Here is a 16,621-nt window from a genome sequence, read left to right as displayed (position 1 = left end):
AATCGTGGCATCGTGGCATACAAATAGATGTTTGTATAATTAGTATCACGATAAAATAATATGGCGACGTTAGAATGACACCACCAATGAGTGATCGCGTGTAATGTAGCTGCCCAGCGTATATCCAGCACCATCACGTCACCACATTCCACTGGCTGTTGGCTAGTAGTAGTTGCTAACAAACACTGCACAAATGGTACTGGCTATTGGCCGGGCCACAAGCCCGGGCAATAGCCAGTACCAATGTTGCTGGATGATTGCGACGCAATGGTGCTGGATATACCCTGGGCAGCTAGCTACATTACCACCGATCACTCATTGGTGTTTCATTCTAACGTTGCCATATTATTTTATCGTGATACTACTTATACAAGCATCTATTTGTATTTGTCATGCCACGACTCGGCCCACAAAGACACTGCACAATAAAATCATTGATCGCCAGCAGCCGGGTAAAACGCCATGTAATAGTAGCGTGCACTGACTACAGCTAAAATGTTTATTTCTTTTTATATATTTAGAACTGGCATCAGATGAGGAGGAGGAGGAGGAGGAGGATGAAGAGTCAAGACTGCGATGGCGTTCTCCGACACTGAACCGGATTCATTCATTCATTCATTTCAGGGGGGGGCAGTTTTTGGGTGTTTTTTTTATTTAGCCTACTCACACATAACCTGACTCCGCCAGATGGGGCAGCAGAGAGTACACTGGGTTCCCCCCTCCTGCTCCCATCTGGGAACTCTCAGGCAGACTTGATGCCCGGCCACAAAACGGCCTGGCCAATCAGCAGCAGCTAGAAGCGAAGTTGCTCACAAAACGGCCTGGCCAATCAGCAGCAGCTAGAAGCTGCTGCTAGAAGTTGCTAGAAGCTGCTGCTGATTGGCCAGGCCGTTTTGTGGCCGGGCATCAAGTCTGCCTGAGAGTTCCCAGATGGGAGCAGGAGGGGGGAACACAGTGTACACTCTGCTGCCCCATATGGCGGAGTCAGGTTAACTCACACACACACACCGTCAAGGACTGGGTTTGGGGACATTTGGGAGGAGTAGCTCTGATCCATAGCTCTAAATGCGCATTTAGAGCTATGGATCAGAGCTAGGGGAGGAGTAACTGTTTTGTATGTAGGCCTATTTATTTTCTGTAATATTTATCATTTTATTATGTTAGTAGTCGTAAAAAATAAAAGACGCTTTTACAATGAGTTAGACCTGTCATGACTATTGTGAGGTTTATTGTATATGACTAAGCAAGTTTCAACTGTGATTTACTCTGTAACGGTAGATGGTAATAACTCAATTTCTTTTTTATAATACAGTATACATTCAAGTCTATATTTTGATACATATCATGGGCACCAAGTCATATCAAAACAATGTCCTTGGATGTGTTTTTTATCAAAACTGTGTTTCTTCATAACAGGTTTTTGAGATACATGCATGAATAGACAAGGTACTGGTAAGACTATGTAAACATGGTATATATCAAAATGTGCGTTAGAATGTCTAATTTTACCCCAAAAAAGAATTGAGTTTATATGATGTTCCAATTTCAGAGCTATGGGGACTTTTAGCTGGATAGGTCAGATTGATCATGACTGACCATGCTATTTATAGATGGCAAAATATCTACAGTGGTACATGTGAGAAACTTTTTTCTTTTTCTTTTTTTAACTAGACAACTCACCCTTTAAAATGAGATATGGCATGGGTGTGTACGCCCAGCAGAAAAAAAGTTATTTAGAAAATAAAACTTCAAATGGCCATAACTTTTTTTGGTTGTCCTAGAAACAGAAAACAGTGTAAATGCAGGCTCTTTTAAATGGCTTCCAACACAAGAACTAAACATTTTATCAACTCAGTTCATTTTTTTCCTGTAAGCAGACAAGTCAAGCTTTCTCAATAAATCATTCAAAAACGCCATTCTGGCCATAGAGAAGTCTACCTACTATATAGAAATCCTTGAAACGCTCAAAGAGTTAACAGTCTTTGTATTGAGTTGTGCTTGAAATGTAGTACTGTAATACTGCAAACTGTTAATAAATATTTCAATCAATCAAAAAACTCAGGCATACAAAATATAGCAAAAATGACAACAGTATATAAACTAGAGAAGCAGGGGTGGTTTAGCCCAGTACAGAGTGGGTTCCGTAGAGGTAGGGGCACCATGGACTCTGTGATATCCTTGGAGTCGGATATAAAGAAGGCCATGATAAACAAGTAGGGACTGGTGGCAATGTTTTTGGACATTGAAAAAGCCTATGACATGTTGTGGAAAGAGGGACTAGCCATAAAACTATATGATGCAGGAATTCGAGGGCGCCTACTAAATTGGATTCAGGACTTCCTAAAGAACAGGGTAATACAGGTTAGAGTGGGGGAGGCCCTATCAGATGGGACCAGCATTGACAATGGAACGCCACAGGGGAGTGTAATCAGTCTAGTGCTATTCGATGTAATGATCAACGACATATTTCAGGATATAGGGCCAGGATTTGGTCTGTCCCTGTTCGCAGATGATGGAGCTGTCTGGAAAAGAGGCAGAGACATTAATTTTATAACAAAGAGTATGCAGGGAGCTATACACAAAATAACTGACTGGGGAAATAGGTGGGGGTTTAAGATATCAGTGTAAAAAACAAAATATGTTGTCTTCGGGAATAAGAGAAACAAGGGAGATGGCCTGTGTATGTATGGGCAGGAAATAGAGAGGGTCAAGGAGTTCAAACTGCTAGGAGTTCACTTTGATGAAAGGCTGAATTGGAAAAAGCATATAGACAGCATTGCATGCAAATGTGAAAAGGTGATCAATGTGATGAGGTGTATCTCTGGGAGCTCGTGGGGAGCAGACCAACTAACACAAATAATGATATATAGAGCAATGGTCAGGTCAAAGATAGACTATGGATGTCTGTGCTATGGAACAGCAGCCAAGAGTCACCTGAATAAGTTAGAGGTAGTACAGGCAAAGGCTTTGAGAGTGTGTTGTGGAGCCCGCCGCACAACCCCAATACCAGCGTTACAAATTGAGATGGGAGAGACTCCACTAGAGATGCGAAGGACAAAGCTGGCTATGCAATACATAAGTAAACACAGGGGACACCTAGGGGAAAACCCAGCTAAAGCAGTGCTGCAAGACGCATGGGAGTGGGGAGGGGCTAAAGGCAAGCAAGAGTGTTTCATCTTCAAAAAGAATAAGGAGATGGAGAAGCTGGAGTTGGGGGCGGTGGGGCTGGCCCCTATAGTGCACTGGCCAGTGGTACCGACATGGTTATTACCGACACCAGTAATAGACCTAAGCCTACTCGAGGCAATAAAAGAGCAGGGCAGCACGTACTACAGCGACATGGTAGCTAGAAGGCTAGAAAGCACCTGGGAACATCACCTTCAAATATACACGGATGGGTCCAAAGATCCTAAATCAGGGAAGGCTGGGTTTGCGTATACAATCCCTAAGATAGAGGTGTCTGTAAATAAGAGGCTGTCCGAGGGGGTGTCAGTATTTACAACAGAGCTGATGGCAATAATCTGGGCATTGAAGTGGGTGGAGGAGGTGGAGCCTAGACAGGTGGTCATATGCTCGGACTCTGCCTCTGTGCTTATGAACATGGGGGAAGGAAAGCTGGGAGCTCGGTCAGACCTGATGGTGGAGCTGTTGGTCCACCTTTACAAGATTGAGAAAGTAGGAGGGGAAGTAGGTTTCCTCTGGGTACCAGCCCATGTGGGGGTGGAAGGGAATGAGATGGCAGATAGGGCAGCGAAAAAGTCACTATGTAGGGAAGTAGACATAAATGTAGCAATAGGAGCATACGAGTGCAGATCTATAATCAAAAGGGAAATAACAGCAGGCTGGCAGGAACAGTGGGAAAGGGGAAAGAAAGGAAGACATTACTTCAAGATCCAGAACAGTGTCAAAAAAGGGGCATGCTACCTTGGGGCAGAGAGAAGGCAGACCGTGACAATGACAAGACTCAGGTTGGGACACTGTGGACTGGCATGGGACTTGTCAAAAATGGGGAAGCACCAAGATGGACTGTGCAGCACATGCAAAAAAGATCAAACCGTGGAACACGTGCTTATGGAGTGCACCCGGTACTCTGAAGAAAGAGAGCTGCTGTATGCATCAGTGGCAAGTGACCACACAAACAATGTGACGCTCAAGAGTCTCCTCAACCCAACAGAGAACCAGGCAAAGACTGTAAAAGCGGTGCTTAATTTAATGGCAGCAACACGACTGCTACCATAGAGTTAGAATGGACAGAAAGGAGGTATACTCCCGACCAGTGGGAGGCAGCAATGTGCCGGAAGGCATCTAGTCTGCCGGAAATCACAAGAAGAAGAAGAAGAAGACAAACTGGTCAGCTGAAGAACATAGTTACCCACAATGCATTTGTCATACCATTAAAACAATATGGTGGCTGGTGTGTCCCTCTGCTCAGCTCACCTTACCTGCTTTTTACTACCGCTAACTTTACGAAGATGTACAGAAAATCGGGACGAACCTGTGTAGTTCATGGCTGCTCCAACAGTAGTGGCACAATTCAGCTTTGGAGAGAGAGCGAATGTGAAATCCACACACCTCTACTTCATGACGAGTGTCCATGCCTCAGGCCATACGCTTTACACAGATTCCCTGGGCGTGCAGAGGACAGAGATGTTCGCCAGAAGTGGATCCAAAATATCAGCATAATAAAAGACTTTGTTCCCACAAAGAACAGCCAGGTAGGTTTTGGAAACGCTTGGTTAGTTATAGCCCTGAAACATGACTGCCATGATAATCATCATGACAGTCATGACGCAACTGCAGCCTGTTTTACGCGATCGCTACATTTACAGTCCAAACGTGTATATAAACATTCCGTTTTCAAATATAAAGTACTCACAATTTGTCCCACGGGTGAAATTTGCTGGTACAGCGATTAGCATTGCTGCATCCCGCGTTGTTTAATAAAAAGCATTTTTATCCGAGCTCCCCGGCTACTTTTCTCAAACGGGGTTCGTTTGGGAAATACAAAGTTGCACACCGGGAGCGCACTCGCCTATTAGTCTGTATTGGCAGTGCTGTCAGCGTGCCTATATCGAACACACCCAGTGTTTCAAACTGCCACACTCCTCCCGACCGATAGGGGCGCGTAGTTGTAAGCCAATGGCAAAAAAACAGCTCGGATAAAAATGGTTTTTATTAAACAACGCGAGATGCAGCAATGCTAATCGCTGTACCAACAAATCTCTAACACCCGTGGGACAAATTGTGAGTACTTTATATTTGAAAACGGAATGTTTATATACACGTTTGGACTGTAAATGTAGCGATCGCGTAAAACAGGCTGCAGTTGCGTCATGACTGTCATGATGATTATCATGGCAGTCATGTTTCAGGGCTAGGTTAGTTACTCACTCATAATGTTAGCATATGTAGCAGCTAGCCCATTGGCCAGGAGGGCCGCTGTTCCAACGGGTCGGTTCCGAATCGATGGACCAGTCCGGTTGGATCAGTGGGCCATCCCGACCCACAGAGTTTGGGATCACATGTCCGGACCGTGGGTCACTGTAACTGTTTTATTCATTGATTTAATACTTTTAACAGTTTGCATGGACAAGCACAGGGAAGTGTAGCCCCTCTTGGAACTCTCGTAAAAGGTTTCTGACATTAATGTCAGAAACCTTTTACGAGGGTTCCGAGAGGGGCTAAGGGAAGTGCAGTATTTTTGATTGATTGATTGAATTATTAACAGATTGGAGAATTACAGTACATTTCAAGCACAACCAATACAAAACTGTTAACACCATAAAGCATTACACTTGTTTACAATAGGGGTCCATGTTCAATTCATCATAGTACAATAGTACATTGGACCAAAGTGAAAGCACTCACATTTTCCAAAGATTGTCAAGCCTTTTCCAAAATAGCAAAAGCTCACAAGGCATTGCATTGTATATGGGCTTTTTTCGAATAGTCAAAGAAAGTGTGACAGAGGGGTAGTCACGTCATATGGTGTTAGCCCTGGTTAAGACCAGCATGTAGCCGGTTAAGACTCAACCGTGGCTCCGACATGCGTTAGCCGGTTAAGACACATATGTGGCCGGTTAAAACTCACCCGTGGCTTCTGCATTCGGTTAGGCTTAGGTTAGAGTTTGGGGTAGGGTCTCAGACTATTGTGTGCAAAGGGAGAGAAAATGAATGAAGGACAACGGATGCTCATTTTCAAGGCTGCCATGATGATGAGGATATCTACAGCTACTGCTGCTGCAGCGAGCCCACAAGTATTTTAAATTTCATAAAAAGTTGACCAAATGGACACCACTCTGCCTGGGCTTAAATGGACAGTGGCTGAATGTTGATTAGCTACGCCCTCCCCATGAAATGGATGTCTATGACATGAAATGAAACCATTTAGTGGGCAGTATTTGTATGTATTATTGAGTTGTGTGGTACCAGTATTTACTATTCATCCTCATTATTCTATCTTAACTTAAGGTGTGTGGAGTACACTTCCCGGATGGCAGGCCAACGAAAGAGCACCCATATCCAGTCCTGCAACTAGGAAATGAAGATCATGTACGTTTAACTACTTTCTGCTTCAAATCGACAGTTTGATTTGATTGTTTTTGGTTTATTTTGAAAAAGGATAACTAAAACAATGTAAGCACAGTTTATTTTTATTTCCACAGGGGAGAATGCAGTCTGGTAGCGCCCCCTCAAGGCCAAACACTGAAACACAAACTGATCCTACACGATCATTGTCATCCTATGACCTGGATGACAGAGATTCAAGGTTTTACATGGAAATAGGTATTGAACGTTTTTGCACACCCTCATAGCTTTTCTCCCACCTCCAAAGAATACCAAATTAGCAGTCCACGACCAGCTGTTACTTGTTTTAAAGTTAAAGGTTGGAACTGCACTTCACACCCCGTGCTTCCTCTGTTTTACATTAAACCATTTCTACAACTTAACTCTACACATCAAAGTCTGTAGCGTCTATCTTTTAATAGACTTTAATACTTAAATGACTTACTTTAATAATTGTAAAGTAAGTAAGCTCTCCGAGCCATGATGTCATGAAGCCCGGCCGAGCCATGAGGCCCATAGGGCAGGAGCCTATCTCCTGTTTCTGTAGCATGAGGCAGCTTTGATGTGCAAGTACACCCCCTGGACATGGCGCTAGTATGTCGCAGGGACCTACCCCAAATCTAACCCTTGATGCTGAGTGCCAAGCAAGGTAGGCATTGGGTCCCATTTTTAGAGTCTGGTATGACCCGGCCGGGGATCGAACCAGCCAGTTTCGAACAAGCCAGTCTCAGGGCAGACACTCTAACCACAAGGCCACTGAGCTCGTTTTTGGGGAGAATTTTGCTTAAACCAGTTTGCCTTACCTTTCTCAAGTTATTAAAGTCCTTATTCAATGCCTTCATTTCAGACAAGTTTGGTGAATCCAGACTGCAGGTGAAGATGAACTCTCCAGACACAACCGGGGACATTTCTATTAAACAGGAGGAACCTGAAGACCACCCACACCTCAGTAAGTTTCATGTGTCTTATAATTGTCTTTTTCTGTTGTAGAACTGACAGCATCTAATTTTCACTATACAATAACCAAGCAGGTGATCACATGGTTGCCTAGAGGTACTCTCAAAAGAATAATGCCTTCATGTTTCAGTGAAATGTATTCCAGAGCAACATGCATAAAGGACTACTGAAATATTTGTACAAAGGCCAAAACAATTAAGGAAATGATCACAGACTGTGACAGACATGTAGCAACTACAAACTTACACTTACAAAGTCTTGTATTGTATTGCCCCCAATGGTTGTGTAATGTATTAAATGTTCACATCAAAATTGTTTGGAAGGGCCTGTGACACTCATCACAAAGACAGTCGTCTTCTGGAGCTCCTGATTCCTGGGTTTAACATTTTGCAGGGTTCAACATCTCCAATGTTGCCTCGGGTGACTCCACCATTTACTCACAACATGTATAGGGTATATATTGTTTTGTTGTATGCTGTATTGTTGTAAAGTAACTAGTTAAATCAATGTTTTATAGCTGCAATTTGCAACACTAGACTTTTTTATAATGGGTTGAATCTAGAGTTGCAACACCCTCCGTTGACAGCCCATTCATCCAAATAGAAAAGTCAGAGCTGCTTGTTTTAAATGATGTTAAACTCACCAACATTGCAGCTGTAAGGCAAGATTGACTCAATCTGCAAAGAGTTTTTCAATTGGCAAAAAGGTCTGAGAAGCACTGGCATAAATCAATGACTAATGATGCTATTTGAGATCTGCTGTATCGTTGCTGCCATCCTCTGGTTAAACGTGGTACTACTATTGGTGTCAAATGCAGCATTGTGAGCTGCACCCCTAGAATTACATGAAGAATGAGCACCAGGCACTTGGTGGGCCCCTCAGTAGAGTAGTCACCCGGTAAAACCAGGTACCAAAACAGTGGGCACCAGGAATACTTTGTACGTTAACTATCCAGCCAGCATCATAACAACCCATTTGTAATGTCCAGATACAACAAGATCACACATAAAACTAAAGTATTATCGTTGCTGTTGGGAGGAAACCTCATAACTAAATTTTTGAGGTTTTTGTTTTTTTTGTTGGCATAAATCAGTGCTATTGAACACCCTTTACGTCTGTGTGTTGTTTTGAAAATATTGAACCAATGGAAAGTAGTAAAAAGTGCTTTGGACAAAACCTTAACTCCATTGGACCCTCAAAATGTCTGCTAAAGCAACTAACTCCACCACCTCTCCCCCTCTCATGGAAGTAATTGACAATATATAAACCAACTTTGATGAGGCTGTATTGCTTTGTTTTAAAAAATATAAGGTTTTCTTAATTTCCTGAAAAAAATGAACATTTTGGAGTTATGAGATTTCCTCCTGACAGCAGAGATATATTATATACATGTGTATATAATCCAATATTACAAATATTGTTATTCTTGACAACTCTAGGTCTCCAGTTAAAGTAAATTAAATGTCCTTCATTTCAGATGAGTTTGCCGAGTCCAGGCTGCAGGTGAAGATGAACTCTCCAGACTCGGCCATGTCTATTAAACAGAAACCTGAAGACCACCCACTCAGTACGTTTCATGTGCTCTGTTGTTGTTTCTGTTGTAGAACTGTGACAATATCTCATTTTCACTACCATGTCATCATAATATGATGCGTATATAGCTATCATTTAAATATCTGTGCAAATGCAATTCAAAAGGAAAACTGCCCCATATAACTATTAGGGGTGGGTGATATGACATTTCTGGCCGATATCGGTATCCAATATAATTAATTGCTGTTATGGCCGATAACCAATATAAACCGATGTCGATATGATCTAATTCTTTATTATAGAAGGGCGGCGGTGGCTCAGGGGTAGAGTGGCTGGATGATAACCGCAAGGTTGCCAGTTCGAGCCCGGGCTCCCCCAGAGTTAGTGTCGAAGTTTCCTTGAGCAAGACACTGAACCCCTAATTGTCTCCACCAGGCCGAAGGCATGGGGAGAGAGTATGTTTTGCACTCCGTCCGTGTGTGTGTCCGTCCGTCCGTCCTTCCTTCCGTCCGTCCGTTACCAGCTAATCTCCGGCACCGTTAACCTGGTCGATGCCAAACTTTGCACACACACTCCCTGGATGCCAACGATGAACCTCTGCCCCGCATTTTCCAGAACGGCCTGTTATAGCGCCACCATGAGGCAGCTTTTCACATTGTTTACCTAAAACTGCACCGATCTGCGTGAAACGTTGCATGCACACTCCCTAGAGGCCAAGGACAAACCTTTGACCTGCATTTTCCGCATCTGCCTTTTATAGCGCCACCAGGAGGCCGACTTTTGTAAAACACATTTTTGGATATTACTCCTCCAGATTCTGTCCAAAAATCTCAAAAATCGTTACACAGTATCTCTATGGTCATGTGCTCAAGTCGGATCTGTCCGATATTTTATATTCCATCCTAATTGGCTATAATTGGCTTTCACAGTTTGCAAGATTGCCCCGTTTTGAACAAAAGCCTCAAATCATGAATGCAGCATGCAATTTACGTCAAATCTTTCACACATTTTCTTACTAGGCTGAGGAATATATCCCACCCTTTTCACATTGGCCTGTTATAGCGCCACCAACAGGTTGATTTTTGCAAAACACATTTTTGGAACAAAATGCCTCAAATCATCCAATTGCCATCAAAGGCAAACATATTACTTATTTATATTACTCCTAAACATTTTGCCAAACATCTCACACAGTCCTAACCTTCCTGGTGGAGACCTGTGCCCAGAAGGGCACTTTTTCTAGTTGCTCCTAAAGTGCTGGTTGGTACCTTGCATGGTTTCCGCCGCCATCGGTGTATGAATGTTTGTGTGAATGGGTGAATGTAATGCACAATCTATGTAAAGTGCCTTGGATAAAGGTGCTATATAAATGCACCATTTACCATATATCATTCTGAAAAAGGCACTTCAACTTATAAAAAAACGATATGATGATTAATTTGCCCATCCCTAATAACTATACATGTGTGTATATCTATGTATGGTATGTCCACTCAAAAGTAGACTAATCACAGCAAGTCACTAAGAAGGACATGAAACGAAAGCCTTAAATGTCTGTTTGTTTTTATGGTGTGGCTCTGTATGAGGTGACGCGTCTTGAAATGGGTCTGTGAGTGTGATCTGTGTGAGATTAAACCGATTTTTGACAGGCTGTTTCTCAGCTTCATGATTTAACGTTAATTAACTTCTGGAACCCTAGCATCCTGACCCGTTGGGCCGACCTGGACATCCCTTGTCAGCTTTAAAGACCGGGACAGGCGGGGTAACCTGAGAGTTGCCATAACGACTACATTGTGGAATAAAAGAGAAAGATGACAAATAAAATATCTGGAATATTAACGGGGAAGCTGTAGGGCTGTATCACCATTTTTAACCTGGCGTTCCTCTTCTTCCCACTTCTTCCCCCATCGCTGTCTCTTCTTTCCCTCTTGTCTTAGGTGTGATCTCCCAGTCTTCCCAGACTCCGGTCAAGACGAGCCACAAAAACAAACGTCGGCGGACTGTCAAAGGAAAGAAAGCCTACATCTGTAAACACTGTGGCAAGAGTTTCAGCCGATCAAGTACGCTGACACGACACCAGCGTGTTCACACTGGAGAAAGACCTTTCCTCTGTGTGCATTGTGACATGAGTTTCAGCCTGCCAGAGAACCTGAGGAGACACCAGCGTGTGCACACTGGAGAAAAACCTTTCGTCTGTAAACATTGTGACAAGAGCTTCAGTCTGTTGGACTCCCTGAACAGACACCAGCGTGTCCACACCGGAGAAAAACCATTCCACTGTAAACACTGTGACGAGAGTTTCAGTCAGTCGAGTAGCCTGAGGATACATCAGCGTATCCACAGTGGAGAAAAAACGTTTCACTGTAAACAGTGTAACGCCAGTTTCAGTGTGTTAAGTATGCTCAAAGAACACCAAAGTGTCCACGTCACCAGAGAAAAACCTTTCCACTGTGAACACTGTGACAAGAATTTCTGTCATTCAAGTCTACTGAAGACACACCAACGTGTCCACACTAGAGAAAAACCTTTCCACTGTGAGCAGTGTGACAAGAATTTCAGTTATTCAAGTCAACTGAAGACACACCAACGTGTCCACGCTGGAGAAAAACCATACCAGTGTAAATATTGTGACAAGTGTTTCAGTTCGTTGAGTCACCTAAAGGAACACCAGCGTGTTCACACTGGAGAAAAACCTTTCCAGTGTGAGCAGTGTGACAAGAATTTCAGTCATTCAAGTCAACTGAAGACACACCAGTATGTCCACACTGGAGAAAGACCTTTCCTATGTACATATTGTGGCAAGAGTTTTAGTAATTCATTTAATCTGAAGAAACACTATCTTATCCACACTGGAGAAAAACCTTTTCACTGTAAACATTGTGACAAGAGTTTCAGTGAGTCAGGTTACCTGAAGAAGCACCAACGTATACACACTGGAGAAAAACCTTTCCACTGTAAATTTTGTGACAAGTGTTTCATAGTGTCAAGTCACCTGAGGAGACACGAGCGTCTCCACACTGGAGAAAACCCTTCCAATGTAAACATTGTGAAAAAAGTTTCTTGCAGTCAAGTAATCTGAATGTACATCTGCTAGGGCATTAACATAAAAATCGATTAGTCGACTAGCAAAACGGTAGTCGACACTGTAAATCAAAAATCGAGTAATCGTTAATATTATTTTTAATATTTTTTTAATATTTTGTTTTTCTTTTTTTTTACAGCAGACATGCAGCTGTGAGCTCTGTTGTTTTGTTGGTAGTTCTCCAATTTAAGTACTAATCCATTCCTGGCTGATTGTTTTCATATCATATACAAGCCGACTGTACGTGGGTTTTGTCGTCACCGTCACTCGTGTAGGTGCGGTGGCACTGGCAGCATAATAGCATTTAAGACAGATTTTCAAACAGCATATGCCTCATACGCTCAATGGGGACAACTACAGTGTGTAAATACTTTTACTATTGGTGAGTTTATTACTGTAGTTTGTTCAACAAGTTAGATTGGAGACGTGTCGTCGTTTCGTCCGGTACAGTAGTGTAGCAGGAGTCCCTCGACTCCCTCCTCACTCTGCCCAATAATATCCAGTTTGGTGACAGTCAAACGACAGTAGCTCTTGCCGTGATTTCATGTTTCTTTTTCTTATTAATCTTTCTTCATGCTTATCCAACAAAAGTGCAGGCGTGCGGCATTATTAAAAACAAACAGCTATGCCGCGCGATCATAGTTATAATAGTCGCGATGGAGTGAAGTAGTTGATCATCTGATTCATAGCCTGGCAAGCCTGCTAGCTAGCAAGCCTAGTATGTAATCATAACCTCCTCCTAGCTTGTAGCTCCTTCTAAAAACATTGTGGACTTGCAACTTTGACTTGACTTTTAACAGCTGATGTGAATTTCGGCCAATCAGAGCGGCATTCAGCGTAATCTAGTAAGAGAGTGGCGGCACTAGCGTTGACTCCCATTGTAACAATGGAATGCGGAAGTGCTCATTATATCTCAATGGGATAGTTCCAATGTTTGGAACTATAGCCCATAGCACCCGCTTTGTGGTGAGATCAAAGCGTGTCGCCACTCTCTTACTATTCCACTCGGCCTGCATTCACCGGCTCTGTTTTGCAGTTAATCCTTCACTCGCACTGGCCGTTTCAGAACACGATGTTTTAATGCTTGATTGGATGGAAAAAAATATCATATTTTACCGCAGACTAATCTACTATAAATCGATTTTGATGGTATTCGTGTCGACTATCAAAAATCACGTTTGGTTAATGCCCTAACATCTGCGTGTCCACACAAGAGAAAAACCTTGAAAAATAGTGTGACAAGAGATTCACTGAGTCAAGTAAGTTCTCTGAAACGAGGATGTGGGGAAAAGGTTTGGAATTAATTAAATGTTTTGGAAAATGCTTCACTGAGTATTGTTTTTGGCTATTGAACTTGTTCATAAAAACATGTCTTACTCTGTGCAAAATGTATAACACGATGCAATGTAGTGTTGCGCTGCATAGGCTATGTAGGTAGTGGTGTAATGCATAATCATCAGTAAAAATATTTTTGAGTGGTGCAACCACTCCAAGGAACAGCAATGTCCGTGTTAACCTATGTGTTGGTTCACCTATGTGACTGAGTACCAGTAGGGGCAAAAGTGGCGCTGTTGTGCCAGAAACAGAGAGAGAGATAGTGCTGCACTGTTGCCTGCTAATGACAGAGGGAGAGGGGAGTTGCACCACTCAGTTCACACAGGTGTGATTTTTTTCTTTAAAAAGGCACCGGTGGGTGATCTTGCCTAGGATGCCGGGATACCCCACAGATATATGCACTTATGTCGGATTTAGATTTGGAATTTGTTACTGCTCAGGGCTTGACATTAAGGCATGTCAAGACATCCTCTGGCAGGTGATTATTTTTCTAAGTGTTGGAGTTTGGAAGCACTCGTTTTTATTAAGGGGTCGCGCTGCTGCCTCCTGCATTATGTGCAAATGCGAAACAGATGGCACGCAGGGCCGTTCAGTGACTTACGACGAGCGCTTCCAAACTCCAACACTTAGAAAAAGAATCACTTGCACAGAATTTCTTGACAAAGTAGCTCATAACATGTCTACGGCAGATTGAAAGAGGATAATTCAAGCTTGGCCTAGAGCTGCAATGTTTGTGAGTTTGATCGTTTAATACAATTAGATCGCAAACACAAATTGGATGAGTGGGGAGTCAATGGGGGGTATTGCAACTCTAGATTCATCCCACTATAAAATAAATCTAGAGTTGCAAATTGCGGCTAGTGGCCATTAAACAGACAATACACAACGTGTGTTTGATAGGTGTGTATGAGGCCTAACAATAAATCACAAATGAAACATCTGATTAGGCCTCAGTATCAACCCACGTCTCTAAATGTTTTGATGAATTGAACAAGGTGGACCCTCTTGTAAACAAGTGTAATGCTTTATTGGGTCGTCCACTCACTGTTAAGTCTTTGTATTGAGTTGTGCTTGAAATGTAGTACTGTAATACTGCAAACTGTTAAAAAAAAAATATTTCAATCAATCAAAAAAACTCAGGCATACAAAATATAGCAAAAATGACAACATAACAAAACCCTCTTGTTTCTAAAGTGTAGTTGTTTATTTGGGCTCCATACCCTGTAGTGATCCGATCCCAGCAGCTCCCCCATATACAACTGCACACTTGCCAAACTGTAAAGGGAATGTAGTATGCCACCAGTTTCAAACATATCGCCATTATATATTGCCAAAATGAATGATAAAAACATCAAACATTTGCTCACCCAATATTAGGACTTACACCTCCCTCCAGCCACCATGTCTTCCATTGAACAAACACCCAACTCAGGCTTCTGGCCAAGCAGAAGGCCTCAAACACTCAATGCATTTATACCTTAGAGCAGTGTTTCCCAACCTTTTTTCTGCCAGGGCACACTTTTCATAGCCAAAAAATCCCAGGGCACACCTATGGGGGGGTGGGGAGGGTTGTGTGTGTGTGTGTATATATACATACATACATACATGTGTGTGTGTGTGTGTGTGTGTGTGTGCGCACACACACACACACCACCACACAGCTGCTACATGCAGTGCACATTGCACACACAGAAAGTCACTTTCTGACTTTGTCTGCGTTGTGTGTGTGTGTGCCCGTGTCGGTCGCAATCTGGACACACTGAATCACACATGTTTGTAAACGGCAGTCAGGCAAGAAATACTTCTCCCTAAAGTTCCCATGAAGTGCACTTGAAAGTTACGTTTGAGAAACGTATAATTATACATTTACGGTATGACAACAGCGAACGTTATTATGAAACATGAAGGACCACGGTCACGGCCACACAGCCAACTCAAGGTACGGCCACTGAGCCGACTTGGGGACCCAACACAAGGACAACACAAGAGATGGTCACGGCCACACAGCCAACTCAAGGTACGGCCACGGAGCCGACTTGGGGACCCAACGCAGCTCCTCCAAGAAAAACAAACAAATGAACGGAGCTGAACGTGAATCCCCCCCACCGCCCACCCCTTTTTTTCCCTCACTGTATATGTTTCTTTTCCCTTTTTACCTCCTTTATGATGAATTCCTGTTCTGTCCTTTGTCTATATAGAAGTGTCTATTTGTACGTCTCTAAATGTTTTTGATGATTTGAACATTGTGGACCCTATTGGAAACAAGTGTAATGCTTAATTGGGTCGTCCACTCACAGTTAACAGCCTTTGTATTGAGTTTGTGCTTGAAATGTACTGTAATTCTGCAAACTGTTAATACATTTTTCAATCAATCAATCAATAAAACCTGGCACCTGGCTACTCTGCTTCTCTCGTGTCGTCTCACTCGTCTCGTCTGCCTTTACTTCTTGACATGCAGTGGACTGAGTGAAGTTGAGCTGTATAGCTCCGCCCTGGCGATTTGTAAGCCCATCACTGCCGCTTTTGCAACACAGTGTGGGCTTGTAGGTCAGCTTAAAAGACAACAGCAAAAAGCAGGCTGGAACGCGCTTGGGTAATGCGTTTTTTTTTATACAGTACGTGCCAGGAGAGTAGGTGATGTTCCCATGTAAGCAAAGCCAGACATTAGCATGTCTATGGCCGAGGGTCGTTAGACTGGTGGGGATGGGCAACAACAACCGCAGGCAGCCCAGTATATATTGCTATCGGGGGAGGTTCGGCCGTCGGGGTTACTTTTCTTCCTGGAATTAAAAACATCTGGGTTTCCGAGGCTACTTTTGTTCAAATCAAACGGTACACCTGGCCATTTCAAACGGCACACTAAAGTGCACACAGGTTGGGAATCACTGCCTTAGAGTATAGTAGTCTTCCTGGTTGGGACAAACCAAACGTACCTTAGCAAAAGAACACTACAAAACCTCACCTTCAAATTCAAGTGGCAAATACATAAATAAATAGTAGGCCTAATAATATTTTCAAAACCAGATTAATGTCACATAGTATTTTTTACTGTAAATATAAACAATGGATAGTACCCTAGACCAACAGTAGGGGCAGCATTACAACAACTAGTGTCTACTCTACACAAACCACAAACCATAGTAGAGT

General features: G+C 42.9%; 1 protein-coding gene across 1 annotated transcript; it reads left to right on the top strand.

Annotated features, from left to right (window-relative positions):
• Positions 1-4,394: 4,394 nt before the first annotated feature.
• On the top strand, positions 4,395-13,462 carry LOC306927435 (uncharacterized protein). Its single transcript, XM_079507178.1, has 6 exons — positions 4,395-4,715; positions 6,472-6,552; positions 6,666-6,786; positions 7,415-7,516; positions 9,002-9,091; positions 10,995-13,462. Exons 1-6 carry the CDS (start codon positions 4,473-4,475, stop codon positions 12,134-12,136), a joined length of 1,779 nt encoding a protein of 592 aa, XP_079363304.1. The 5' UTR covers positions 4,395-4,472; the 3' UTR covers positions 12,137-13,462.
• The last annotated feature ends 3,159 nt before the right edge of the window (positions 13,463-16,621 follow it).

This window comes from Electrona antarctica, assembly GCF_951216825.1.
Source record: "Electrona antarctica genome assembly, chromosome: 8".
In the NCBI taxonomy this organism is placed as follows: Eukaryota; Metazoa; Chordata; class Actinopteri; order Myctophiformes; family Myctophidae; genus Electrona; species Electrona antarctica.
This window is presented reverse-complemented; position numbering and strand designations above follow the sequence as displayed.

What these genes read in the sequence shown, in the direction of transcription:
- LOC306927435 (XM_079507178.1), top strand. Translation starts at nt 4,473, where the DNA reads ATGTACAGAAAATCGGGACGAACCTGTGTAGTTCATGGCTGCTCCAAC. An exon ending in TTCCCACAAAGAACAGCCAG is followed by an intron (nt 4,716 to 6,471) that starts GTAGGTTTTGGA and finishes TCTTAACTTAAG; the next exon opens with GTGTGTGGAGTACACTTCCC. An exon ending in ACCTGAAGACCACCCACTCA is followed by an intron (nt 9,092 to 10,994) that starts GTACGTTTCATG and finishes CTCTTGTCTTAG; the next exon opens with GTGTGATCTCCCAGTCTTCC.